Here is a 14,097-nt window from a genome sequence, read left to right on the forward strand (position 1 = left end):
ATACTTAGTCCACAAAAACATGTTTAAGTTGAATCACATCAAGCCCATCTGGAGCAAGAACAACTGTTTTACCCTTGACAGGGTTACGAAAAAGGTGACTTGTCTAGGGCCGATTTATGATCTTTATTTTTTTGGGATCATTCAATCCGTATTTATTTTTTATCAGCAAAAAATATATAGTTTGCGACTAGTATGCTTCACATTATTCAGGTGATTAATCTAACTTTCACTTTGATGTATGTTGAGCTCTACGCTCTAAGCAGCCATTTGCATTAAAAATCATCTCTTGAAAACAGCATGTGCACAACTCCAGTTATTTAAGTTTCACTAGGTCATCTTTTAGTTTTGTAACTGCATATGTTGTCAATATAAAAAAGGTACTGGATGGTTTTCATAGTGATATGGAAATGGAAAATATTGGGACTGCTGGTCAGAATGTGTTGACAGGGCGAACCAACTCCAGAATGGATAGAGAATAACCTTATTGTAGCCAATACAATAATAGAGATTACCCACTACTTCAAATTTAACAAAACTGCTCAGAGCCAAAAAGAGGGAAAACAGTTTCTGGTTTAATTAAATAGCAGAATGTCTAAAGTAGGAGCGTCCAACATGGTCCGGGAAGATTGACTCCAAGCCAGATTTTTCAGGATACACCTGCAAATGATGTTTGTAAATGGTGAACCTGAAGGAAACCGATGCTATAGTCAGTCAGTATGCTGAAAATCTGGGTTGATCCATTCTTCTAGAGCCACGCACAATGCCCAGTCTAAAGAAAACAAATGATCTTCCATCGATTTACTTTTTGAGGAATTATCTTACAAAATGATCTAGCTCGCTAGCAAATTTCAGTCATGCAACAAGGTTTAATGCAAACTACAGATCATGTTATACTGCACGCTTTAGCCAACTAGAAGCTGTTTTCCATTCCTATGTGCAGTCATCTTGTGTGAACACATAAAAGCATAACAAGAGACCCGACCCTGTGATAGACTTAACAGATGTACGGCAAAAGACCGTGACAAAAGCCTACGTAAGCAAAGATCTTTCACAATGTATCAAATGCTCAGAATAAATTTTTAACTACTGAAAGTGAGCAAAAATAAAGTACAACTTGTCAAAAAGAAATGGGAGTTATTTAGACCGGATGAAAAATAAACGTACTAAAAGGGCATCTAATCGGCCCACATGTAGTTCAGCCTCTAAGCAGCAAGTCAACATCAGTGGTACTATGTTGTATAAATACCAAGTTAAACAAGTGCAGAGAAGCTTTGAATGTGTAAATTACCCCCCAAATCATATGTGGCCCAACACAATGATGACTAATAAGGAAATGCCTTTCCATTTGGTTACTGATTCCACTTACAGAGATGGCATCTTTAGTGCAGGTGTCAATGATGGGCTGCAGTAAGTTATCAAACTCTGAAGTCTCCAGCTGGGTGTCTGCCATATTTTTCTGCATCTGCTGCTCCATGGCACGAGTGACGGCTGCTGTAATCTCCTCCTATGAAAGAAAAAACAACAAAAAACACAAAATTAACCAAATTCCTCATTAAAAAAACTGCATGGTATGTCTAATTCTACAGCTGGTATGACTCATGCCAAAGCCATTGTAATAGGAAACAGAATGAATTGTCCAGGGTTGCCACATGTCTAGATTGGCTCAGTGAGAGAAACAAAAAGGGACTGAATGCAGTTCAGCCCAATGTGTCTAGCAGTGGATGAGTCTTTGATAAGCATTCCATCCACCCCCACCTCCCGGACACGGGCCCGTGCTTACTGGGCACAGGCTCCACTGTGCAGCCACCTTATGGGGCACAACAAAGCCGTAGCTGTAGAGGGGCTGCTCATTTTCCCAGTCTAGTGTGGCGCTGCAGGCAAAAAAAATGGTGAACTTGAATGTGGCCTGAGCTTTAGAGAGCATTCAACCTATCACCTTTCATTGTTTAAGTATGCATCTCAAAAGCATGTTAGAACATGTGAAGTGCACATTATTTGTAACTCTAGGTCCCAGCAGTTTTCATTAATAAGTTCTTATTATTATTTGAGAGGCCTTAAACAAGAGCGCTGCAGAAACCTGCGCACTAGGTTAGTGTGACTCGTACAACATTGTGGACAACCTACGTCAAGAAGCCCAGGGAGATTCTCAGAGTAGCCCTGTCTTGTCACTGGTTTCAAAGTTCATCATCTGTACACCATATAATGCTTCATTCAGAAACAGGCTCTGATAGTTACATGAAACAAAGCAGTTCCATCAGAAACACATTTAAAAATAGAACATATTCAAATATTACTCAGCCCACGGCATTCAGTCCTTGAGTTAAGGTGAGCATAAACTTGGAGCACCCTTCCTCCATTGCTGTTTCAACGGGTTCTTTCATTAATTAATATTAAAGTGCTCAGCGTTGGATGTTTTCCAGTCAATTTAAAACATTGCCTTCCATCTTTCCGTTAAAACAGCAATGCCTGGAGCAGAAGTTTCCATTAAAAAGCAATTATCAATAGCAAGATCAGTGAATGTAAAACTATAACCTGGTCAGAATCACAACTCCATATCAACTAACTCAATATTAAAACCCTCGGTTTTGGCATACCACCACATCAGGGTGTAATTTCTTAAATGTAGCTCCTTATATAGTCGAAAGGACCATAGCTCCAAAATTCAGGGATGCCATGTAACAGCCCAAAAAAAAAAAAAAAAAACGCCTCCATCACTCCTATAACGCACACAACCAAAACATTATGAATCAGACTGCACGACGCTCAATATGTAAAACTGACTTTAAAATTAAATCAAAATGCTAGTACGTAGTTGAATTACAATTTGTGAATTGTTAATAAATTAACAGAAAGCTTCTGACTCTTTCAGAGCATAAGGAGGCCAACTTTTTAAATAGGACTCGTCAAGACAAATGTGATGGGGTCATAGACCCAATTCCCTGAGTAAAAATACACAATTGAGTTACATGGACATGATTCACAGCTTACATGAACTCCAATGATAAAATATAGTGAGGCTTTCAGAATAGTGAGCCATGGATTCAATATTAAACCGTCATTATAAAGCAGATATGAAAATATGGAAGTGTAAAGGAATATGACATCAAAAGTCTAAGACCAAGTCACTGTGGATTTACAGGGGCAAATAGGATGGATTAGGGGAGACATGGTCCACCAGCTAAGTTGCTGACCTTTAAATCTGGAGGGCCAGTTGGCCACACATCCTAGGAGTCAAGGCACATCCAATAATTGGCTTTTGCCAGAAATTGTTAGTGAGTATAAAGAGACACTGTGTAACTTGTATGTGCAATAACTGTACTTCCCTATTCATTACCAGTCCCTCCCACCCATTCTAGCTAACTGTTCCCCATTCTATGGCTTAACGTACCGGCTAATTCAAAAGGTGTATCAAGTCTGGCAGAAAGGCTATGTTTACACGTATAATTAACTCAAAACAATTTATATGAGAAAAACTATTACCAAATAGCTCATGCACCCGGAGTCAATCAGAATAAAACTGGATACTGACTTTTAGTACTCATTTTATTTATTTAATTTATTCAGAACACATCACTATGCAAGGCATGATTATTGAGAAGATTTTGGTTCTCCTGTATAAAACAGGCAACCCCATTAGATACAGAGTTAATTACCACCAATGTGCCGAGGGTTTTCATTTTTAAGATAGAAACCGGGATTGTATATCAGTTCCCACTATTTTTTTTTATAGGTTAATCCCTTGACTGGAGCATTTTTAAAAATATTTTTCCCTACTCTGGGATAGATTCTATAAACAAGTGGAAAGGTAAACATTTCAGTATATCAGATTAAAAAATGAAGGTGTTTTCATACAAGACTTTAAAAAACTAACTAGTTGTCCCTCCTTAATGAACAGCAGGGGGAGAGACACCACAATTAAAAATGTATTCAACTGGGATCAAATCTTAATTATTTTTTTTTTAAATGGTAGAAATGATGTAAAAAATTGGGTATTGTGAGGCTGAAATAATTCTGTTAGGCATGCAGATTAAAAGTGAACTATGTGTATTGGGTCAGAAAACTTGTTTTAAAGAAAAAATGGCTTTCATAGGTAAATTTTAACAATCAAGCAGACAGAAAAGGATTGGGCAGTGGTGCTTTAGATATCCCTAAATAAAAAGAAGAGGTTTCAAAACTACTACAGCATAGAAATACTTATATTCTTCTTTTTGAGGATCAGACAAGTAGAATAGAAAAAGAGATAAAAGATTTAGTCAAAGTAGAGATTGATAGGAGATGACCAGTGATAAAGACGCAGAATTTGTAATCAATAGTGGAGATTTCTTTTGACGAGAGAGATTTATTAGAGTATGATTAATGGTATTCTTGGATAGGTGTTTTTATGAATTTTCATGGCGATTCATTTTAGATGGGTGTGTTATGCAATGAGATTTATGAGAAAACAAATTATTTTAGATAAAGATCTGTATGTCAAAGTGTTTTGTAAAAAATAATAACTAATAAGTAATGAAAGTAGAATAATGATAATTGATAGAATCGCTACTTCAATGCTGATTGACTGTGTTCAGGTTGGTATCATTTTCCCCATATTAATAAAAATATAGTTAAAACAGCACACAAAGAAAAAATTCAGGAGGAGGAATGACATATAGTTAAGAAAACCACAATTGTTGCTTCTACCATATTCCATAATTACCTCTAACTTTGTATGTCTACTACACATGGCAATCCCAACATTCCAAAAGAAATGGACATGATTGGTGGCCTATTCCAAGATCTTGGCAATCAGACACACCAAAGGACGTTGGAGAAAAGAAGCAGCAGAAAGTGGGGGTGTAAACACCAGGAGACGCAGCAAATCAGTGACAAAGAATCTGACAGCGGGTGCAATACGCTTCAGAATGTACAGGAAAGCAACAAAGTCATGAATCTGCCCAGCACCTCTGTGGGTGACCATGAACATTCCAACTTTGCCATCAAAGTCACATCCATGATCAGCAGGAGTGAACTGTACTTTATTAGCACAGTTTACTTGTTCAGTATAGATTTCAAGTATGCTGCTGTATTAAAAGTGCCACCATACAAACTTTTTCTGATGTTTATTTTATATGTATTATCTTTATGCATTCTCTTTGTCCCCATCCTGTAACAAACAAAAGCTTTATAGAGAGAACGGCCCAGTGATTCAGGACTATATGTGTGCTAAGAAGCTTACCTGTTTAGCAGCCTGGAGTTGCTGCTCCTGTTGCTGCAGGGTCCACTGGCTTTGCTGAATGAGCTCATCTATGGAGCTGTTGCCTGTGGTAGGGAGGATGGCCATCGGCGGAGGAATGGCGGGCGGTGGTACAGATGGGATCTGCACGCTGGTGTCCACATCTGGGTTCTGCTTGCACAGCACTTGAGCAAAGACAACAAAAAAAAAAAAGACATGAAATCAAAACACATTCAAAGAACTAAAATGATGGCAGAATGCTTCAAGTATATTTCACCCTTGAGAGTTTGTGTGTGCTTGCACACATTCCCAACCCCAACAAAATATATTTAGAAAGATGGTCTGCATAACAAACTGTGTAGAAAATTTGGAAACAATTTATTTGATACAAAAATAAAAAACTAACAAAAGTTCAACAATAAAGAATATATCTTCACATGACAACCAAAAGTAGTGATGTTAAGTTGTCCCATTTAATATTAAGGAATTTTTTAAAAGTATTTTGCTAAATGTGAGGATTGGTTTTGATGATACGGAAAGTCAATCATAAGAGTAAAGATCTTAGATAGAAACGCAATGCAGAGTAAAGGTCTCAAAAATACCTTGAATATTTAAAGTCTGTTCACTCAGAATATGGAATCAAAACAAATTCCCCACAAACTGCTTTTTCAATCCATATTCACAGGAATCTTTACTTTGGGCTCTGGTCAGGCGTTTATGTATTTAAGAGCTGTCACAGGAATATAGGATTTGTCCTTTAACAAGCTAATATCAATTGTCTTTACTTTGTAATGTGCATGTCTGTTATTTCCATGTTTTGTGTATCACAAATTGCACTGTACATTCTACAGTAGCAGACTTACTCCTGTGGCAGATTCAGAGTACAGTAAAATTCACAGAATAAAATAGGTGTTGTTGTGGCATGCTGAAACTAAGTGAAAATCCTGCTTTAACACCCTACGTCATAGCTAAAAGGAAGGATGTTTTATTACTCCATGAGAAAATTCTTACTCAGGGAACCTGTTTTTATACATTATTGGGAAAGAAAAAAAATCAGCAAAAAATCCGTCTCCAGTAACAGCCAATCTGCAACTTGAATGAATATCAAACTGACTGGAGGAGGAACAGAGTGGTAGCAGGCAAAAGCTATTTGGAGCAATTTTTAATACAAAATAGCCCCTTTGCAAGACATTCATAAATTGGAACTAAGGGGCTTTGGGGGGAGAGGTTGCTTCTAAACCACATTGCGGGCCTCCCCTTTGAAAGCTTCAGATATCAAGGAAGGTAATATACACCAGTCTTTTAAGTGATTTCTTTAAATGTCATTAATGAGAAGCTGACCATGGAACCCCTGCATCATGTAGAAACAAACCACAATTTCACCATTCTACTGGAGCAGACACAGCAGGCGCTCTACTGTGAATGTCAGACATTAATTCCTTGCTAATAGTTATTCTGTTGAAATCATTTACGTCACGCTGAAACTTTTTTCTGTTTACACAACTAAAATGGCCAGTGAAGAATAATCACCCTGATTAATTATGAAGTGATCATAAGGAGCCACACCAAATGGCATTTAAAGAAAGCAAAGAGATAAAAATACTGATCTACTCACGCTGCTGTTGCTCCCACGTCAGCCGGTACTTGTAGTAGGAGTAAAAGTCCCCACCAAAGAGAAAGGAGAACTTGGGGTTGTCCTTTTGTTTCCCCATTGTCATCTTCTCAAACTCTGGTCCATTGCGGGCCACAAACTGCGCAAGTTTATCAATTACATTGCGCAGCTCCTGGTCTGTAGCAAAGGAAAAGAAAGACGCCATCAATAAGGTTGCACCCATCACAGACTAAGATTAATGGACGTTGAGAAGAGGCCAATGCTGTGGCAGCTGGCTTCCTGTACATCCTCACCATGTATCAAGTCCACCATTACTAGTGGTACAGGTTACAGCAGTGGCTCCCAACTTTCTGCCTTCTGTGGACCCCCACATTTTCATCACTGGAACCCAGGGGCCTCCACTGAATCATTATTGGAACCTGGGACCCTCCCACTGTGTCATTACTAGAAGCTGGGGACCCAGGCCTAAACATTGTAAATGATTTGAAACGCAAAACAATCCACAAAAAATACAGAAACAAGCATTCTTAAAACACATATACAAATGATATATTTGTTAAAAAAAAAAAAAATCTAAGTAAAAAATATAATTTTAATAGAAAGGTTGGAGCCTTTCTAAATTCAATTGAAGCCATACTTCCTCCATACTATATTCTATTTGATGCACCTGCGCTGCTCCACAAATCAATATGAGGATACTGGTTTCATTTTTATCCTCCATTCTCAAATTCCTTGACATTTACATAAGGTTTTAACATTTTCAGTTGTACATTTAGCCATTTTGTTTTTAAACACTTTTTAATCTGTTAATATGAATTCATTTTCTAAGCAGTCACGGACCCCCCTGAGGAGGCTTTGCAGACCCCCAGTGGTCCCCGGACCACAGGTTGGGAACCACTGGGTTACAGCGTTGAAGTCTGAATGGGTCACCAGTTGTTAGTCTTCAACTGCAAATTCCTTGCATTACCTATTAGCACATGACACCTTTGTTCTGTTTAAGGGCCCAGACATTTTCATTTTGCCTAAATGTAACCCCTGAGGTAATTTATACTGTTGGCGTAGCTCTGTTACTTCCCAAATTTAAGTGCCTAACCAGCCAATTTTTAAAACAGTTGTATTTTTAGGTCATCAGGGTCAGCAAGATTTACACTAGCAAAGGGTGCAATCTAAGTTGTGGGTACCTCTCTCAAACCTGGAGGTTCTGGGGGTCCCCGATATTGAGAACCAAGTCTAGATGACCCCTGAATGTTTATCTTCAAACAAATGTAGTCAAACTAATGTGTATTGTAACTATTCAGTTTGTGATAACAATGTAAGCTGCTATCCTAACAGAGTCCAGATAATTTAGCCTTCATAACACAAGATTTACTGACAACAAAAACATTCAAACTTTTTTTTTTTTTTCCCCCCAAAGGAAAAAAATTGAAAACATGTTTGTTAGAAACTGGGTCTCAAGTTGCCCATGATTTGCACCCTGACCAAGTAGGAAAACTCGCTGTAGTCAGGGTAAGGGAGCTACGCAGCTCAGCACAGATAACCACTTCCCATCCCCTTGGTAGCTTAGCACGAGCAGTCAGGCTTATCTCAGCGGCAATGTGCAAAGTAATTTAAAAAAAAAAAAACTACATACCCACCCACACTGACAGGGTAAGCACTACAAAAGGACTCCACACCAGTTTAGAAAAATAGCCAATATGTATCTGAATAAAACAAGGCCAAAACGAAAAAAAAACAAGTAAAGATATCACTCTGAAAAAGTTGCAGAGAGTACTAATCCAGAGGAATCAATGGTTGTCTCTTTTTAACACAAAGTACCTGGGATGCGTTAAAGACTATGCGAGCCGCAGAGGAGGTGAGGCACCAGAAAACATAGCAATGTCATTTTATTTTAACCCCCAGGGTGCCGCGGGCGAGCTGGTGTCGTCCGGGCACACAGTTTCCTTGAGCCCTGGATGAGACCAGCTCGTCCTGCACCTGGCCCACATCCCCCAGTCGAGGATGGAAATGAAAATCGCTTCTCCTTCTACCCCTGACCGCCCCCTCTGCAATCTGATGACGTCGGCACGTCATCAGAAGCTGCTGAGGACGCGTTGGAAGCCATTTGCTTCCAGCACATCTAGAGAGGAGGTCAAAAAGGTGATTCCTTCTCTTTTTCGGGGGTTTTGTGGGAAAAACAGACACAGGGGGAAAGGAAAGAGTTTTTCCTTCCTCCCACTGTGCCTGTTTTCAGTAGATTCCTGAGCAGGAATCCCCACTAGGCATCAGGGATTCCCTTTTAGTTTTATTTAGGGGAGCTACCCCTTGGGCAAGAGTCGCTCCCCTGGGGGGCAATTTTAAATCCTGTTTCTGCCTCCGAGGGGGGAGGGAGGGGTTGAAACCCCCTAGGCCCCAGGGATTGTGTGGTGTGTGTGTTTGGGGCACCCCTTGGGCAAAGGTCGCACCCTCCTCCCCCAAAGGGGGGAGAATTTGTATTGCCCATTTCTGCTCCCCTTGGGGGCAGATCGGGCTATTTTTTTTTAGGCCTATCTGCCCCAAGGCCACCAAGACGTGAGGGTTTTTTTTTTTTGCCCTTAGTTATTTTGTGCTGGGGGCGCCTCCTCTGGCAAGGGTCCACCCCCCCCCTCCAAACAGGGTACAGAGCTGTTGGCCATTTTTGCCCCCCTTGGGGGCAGATCAGCCTATTTATTTTAGGCCCATCTGCCCCCAAGTTGGGCAGAAGCCACTTAGGCACCAGGAACAATTTCTAAGATCTTGGTGGCGGTGTGTTTGTCAACTGGCGAAGTATTTGTATTTGTGATTATAACAGTTTATTTCTTCTTTCTGTTCTAGTTCAAAGCTTTTGCTTCCTTTGCTGTGGATCCTTGCTGTTTTGGCAGTAGTTGTCCTGCAGTTTCCCAAGATGCATGTTTTAGGTAAGTAAAAGCAATTTACTCCAAATGAGTATTGTTGACATGCATGAATGACATGTTTGTCGGTGGAGTACTAAATGTAGGATTGTGTGTGAAATTGTCCTTAGATTTGAGCACAATGATATTTGTGTTGTCATATGTGTAATTTGCTTTTTTCTTTTTAGTGGGATATCACTGGTGATTGCTCTGTATGTGCAGAGTAGTTGCTGGTGAGTAGTTTCTTTTCAAGCAAGTGAGCTGTATAGTTTTTAGTACATAACTCTTTGTGATAAAGCTACACTTTGTTTATTATTTTTAGTGCTGGTTGTGGTTGGCAATCCATTGGTTGTTAGAAAGGATCATGGCTAGCTGCAGAGTGACCACTCAGCAGGTTGTTGGCATTCTTTTTGCGTCGTCTTCAAACCATGATTATGACACTGACTCTGCATCTGATGCAGGGGTGGAAGTGAGAGATTCTGGCAGTGAGTTTTCTATCCGAGAGGATTCTTATGATGAGAAAGCCAGTCTCAGTGCAGATGGAGGGCCTGTTTTAGAGGAGGACATTGATGTGCCAAGAGTGCAGCATCCTGGGGCTTAAGGATTTCCCATTAGAAGACCTGACACCTGAATTGCCCCAAACATGGAGCAGCCACAGTTACCTGCATTTACTGGTCTTCCAGGGTATAGAGTCAATACGGAAAACTTTTTGCCTGTCAATTTCTTTCACTTGTTTATGGACAATGTATTTTTGGAAGAGATTGTGGAGCAGACTAATTTGTATGCGGAGCAATATTTGAGGGACAACGCTGCCAGACTTAGGCCTCAGTCTAGGGCTACTCAGTGGTTTCCCACGTATCTGGAAGAGATGAAAAAGTTTTTAGGTTTGACTTTTTTAATGGGGTTGATAAAGAAGCCGTCACTGGCTTCTTATTGGTCTACTTAGTCCCTTGATGGAAACGGCTTTATTTCCAGCAAATATGACACGTAATCGGTATTTGCTTCTTCTTCGTGTGCTGCATTTTGTAGACAATGCTTTAGCCTTGCTATGAGATCACCCTGATTGTGATCGTCTTTTTAAGATTAGGCCTATCCTTGATCATTTTGTAGATCGGTTTTCAGAGGTCTATGCTCCAGGCAAAGAGATAAGTGTGGACGAGTCTTTGGTCCTTTTCAAGGGGCGTTTAGTTTTTAAGCAGTACATTCCTCGTAAGAGGGCACGGTATGGAATTAAATTGTATATGCTGTCAGTACAGGGTACGTGTATAATTTCCGGGTCTACACTGGTAGGGATTCCAGTATTGACCCTCCTGGTTGTCCGCACACTTTTGGAGTTAGCAAGAAAATTGTGTGGGAACTTGGTAGACGACTGTTTAACAAAGGTCACCATTTGTACATAGATAATTTCTACACTGGAGTGCAGTGGTTCAAAGTAGTTGTTTAGAGTGGACATTGTTGCTTGTGGCACAATACGTTCTAACCGGAGAGGCTATCCAAGGGAGGTTGTCTGTAAAAATACTTGGGGGGGGGCAGTGCAGTTCCTTGCAGAATAATGAGCTGCTAGCTCTGAAGTTTTCATACAGGAGGGATGTGTACATGCTATCTAACATCCATGATGAGAGTACTTCCCCTGTGACTGTTTGGGGTCAGGCTGCCGAAATGCGCAAACCTGCATGCGTTTTGCACTACAAGAGGGACATGGGTGGTGCTGATAGAGTAGATCAGTGGTTAAAACCTTACAATGCTGTTCATAAGTCTTACGTGTGGTATAAAAAGTTGGCCCTACATTTATTTCATTTGGCAACTTTTAATGCTTTTATTGTGTTCAAGGATTGTTACCCTGAGTCAAGGAAGAAATTTGATAAATTTCACAAGTCAGTGACAGAGAGCCGTGTTGTGGTGCAAACAGGCAAGAGTTCCTAGAGTAGCAGTGGTGGAGGATATGGGTAGATTGAAAGATCGGCACTTTCCAGATCACATTCCCCCCACTCCCAAAAAAGACTTGCCCACTAAGAAATGTGCCCGAAGAGGTATCCGGAGGGAGAGCCGGATGTACTGCCCCGATTGCCCTTCAAAGCCTGGGCTGTGTGCGGCCGGCTGTTTCAGAAGTTACCACACAAAGACAATTGTGGGAGGAAATACAGTGAGCGTAAACTGCCTACTTTATATTTTCATATGTTCAGTTTCACGGTTGGCATTACTGTCATGTATTTAATTAGAGCTTTTGTGTTTGTAGTTTTGTGCTTATTTTATAATCTTTGTTGTTTATATATTAAAAAAAAAAAGTGATGGCGGTGTGCGCGGGGTAGGCGCTTGGCCGGCAGTGTGCGCGGGGTAGGCGCTTGGCCGGCAGTGTGCGCGGGGTAGGCGCTTGGCCGGCAGTGTGCGCGGGGTAGGCGCTTGGCCGGCGGTGCCAGCCAAACGTCAGTCCACACACTCCCATCAGCTAGTGTGACTGCTGTATCAGGCATGTCGGCGTATATAAGTGATGGGCCCTTGAGTGGTGCTGTCTGTTGATGCGAGTGCTGTAATGTGCTGGGCCCGTGGCTGGCGGCGTGAATGGTCTTGTGCAGGTCATGTATGAAAGGCGTGTGAATGGACTGTAAAACACTTGGTACCTTGACGCGGCTTTACAACTCACAAGCCGTGAGTCATTGGTTCCGTTTTTTGGCCTTTAAGTTTAACAGTGCATTTCAATTTTGTGAAATCTCTTGTTAATAAAATTTGATCTGCTGAACCATCACTCACCCTCGTGCCAAATCCAACCAGTATGTGTGGTAAAAATGACAAAACATGCTCTGCTGTAATCAGGAATCCCAGCACACTTGTGACACGCTAGGTGTCTGAGGTGGGACCCCGATGATGAAGCATGCCACCAACTTGGTTGGTGGGTGAGGGGTCTTTTTCACATAACCTAAGTGCATTTCTTTTCACAATTGTAGTGTTTGGCACATCACAGACGTACGTGGACACATCAAAATGATATATTACAAAACTACCTGTGTTTAGGAGGCGGGGGCACCTATGTTTTTGGTCCTGGGTGCGGCCTTCATTTAGGGAAACCTATCAAACCCAAACAATTTTTTAAACTAGACACCCCAAGGAGTTCAGGGAGGTGTGGCTTGCGTGGATCCCCCAACATTTTCTTACCCAGACTCCTCTGCAAACCTCAACATTTGCTTAAAAAAGCATATTTTCCTGACTTTGCTTTGTAGGGTCACCACTCCATCACAAAATTCCCACTCCCTAGCGTTCCCCTCATTCTCCCAAGTAAAATGACACCTCACTTGTGTGGGTCCACAAAGCAGAGTCAGCCTAAAGATGTATAAAAGAAGAATATGTGCTTATCAACTCGCTGTGCTATCCCCTCAATCGCTACAAGTTTTTGGCCTTTTTGTGTTGCAGGCACCTGACCCACCCACACAAGTGAGGTATAATTTTTATCGGGAGACTTGGGGGAACGCTGGGTGGAAGGAAATTTGTGGCTCCTCTCAGATTCCAGAACCTGGTGAGAGCCCCACAAGTCACCCCATCTTGGATTCTCCTAGGTCTCTAGTTTTAAAAAAAATGCACAGGTTTGGTAGGTTTCCCTAGGTGCCGGCTGAGCTAAAGGCCAAAATCCACAGGTAGGCACTTGGCAAAAAACACCTCTGTTTTCTTTGGGAAAATGTGATGTATCCACGTTGAGTTGTGGGGCATTTCCTGTTGCACGCGCTAGGCCTACCCACACAAGTGAGGTACCCTTTTTATCAGGAGATTGGGGGAACATAGAATAACAAAACAAGTGTTATTGCCCCTTGTCTTTCTCTAAATTTTTTCCTTCCCAAATACAAAAGAGTGTGTGTAAAAAAGACATCTATTTGAGAAATGCCCTGTAATTCACATGCTAGTATGGGCCCCCCAGAATTCAGAGACGTGCAAATTACCACTGCTCCTCAACACCTTGTCTTGTGCCCATTTTCGTAATACAAAGGTTTTCTTGATACCTATTTTTCACTCTCTATATTTTAGCAAATGAATTGCTGTATACCCGGTATAGAAAGAAATCCCACTGCAAGGTGCAGCTCATTTATTGGCTCTGGGTTCCTCGGGTTCTTGATGAACCTACAAGCCCTATATATCCCCGCAACCAGAGGAGTCCAGCAGACGTAACGGTATATTGCTTTCGATAATCTGACATTGCAGGGAAAAGTTACAGAGTAAAACGTAGAGAAAAATTTATGGTTTTTTCACCTCAATTTCAATATTTTTCTTTTTCAGCTGTTATTTTCTGTAGGAAACCCTTGTAGGATCTACACAAATGACCCCTTGCTGAATTCAGAATTTTGTCTACTTTTCAGAAATGTTTAGGTTTCTGGGATCCAGCATTGGTTTCATGACCATTCCTG

The 14,097-nt window shown here is 41.0% G+C and overlaps 1 protein-coding gene across 5 annotated transcripts in view; it reads right to left on the bottom strand.

Moving 5' to 3' along the window:
- CHERP (calcium homeostasis endoplasmic reticulum protein) overlaps positions 1–14,097 on the bottom strand; it is a 134,080-nt gene that overhangs the window by 94,753 nt on the left and 25,230 nt on the right. For all 5 annotated transcript variants that reach the window (XM_069218192.1, XM_069218190.1, XM_069218191.1 and 2 more), the window contains exons 2-4: positions 6,828–7,001; positions 5,216–5,397; positions 1,367–1,504 (exon numbers count right to left, since the gene is read on the bottom strand). In XM_069218192.1, coding sequence (XP_069074293.1) covers positions 1,367–1,504; positions 5,216–5,397; positions 6,828–7,001 — 494 coding nt within the window. The remainder of the gene's footprint in view (positions 1–1,366; positions 1,505–5,215; positions 5,398–6,827; positions 7,002–14,097) is intronic.

This window comes from Pleurodeles waltl, chromosome 12 (assembly GCF_031143425.1).
Source record: "Pleurodeles waltl isolate 20211129_DDA chromosome 12, aPleWal1.hap1.20221129, whole genome shotgun sequence".
In the NCBI taxonomy this organism is placed as follows: Eukaryota; Metazoa; Chordata; class Amphibia; order Caudata; family Salamandridae; genus Pleurodeles; species Pleurodeles waltl.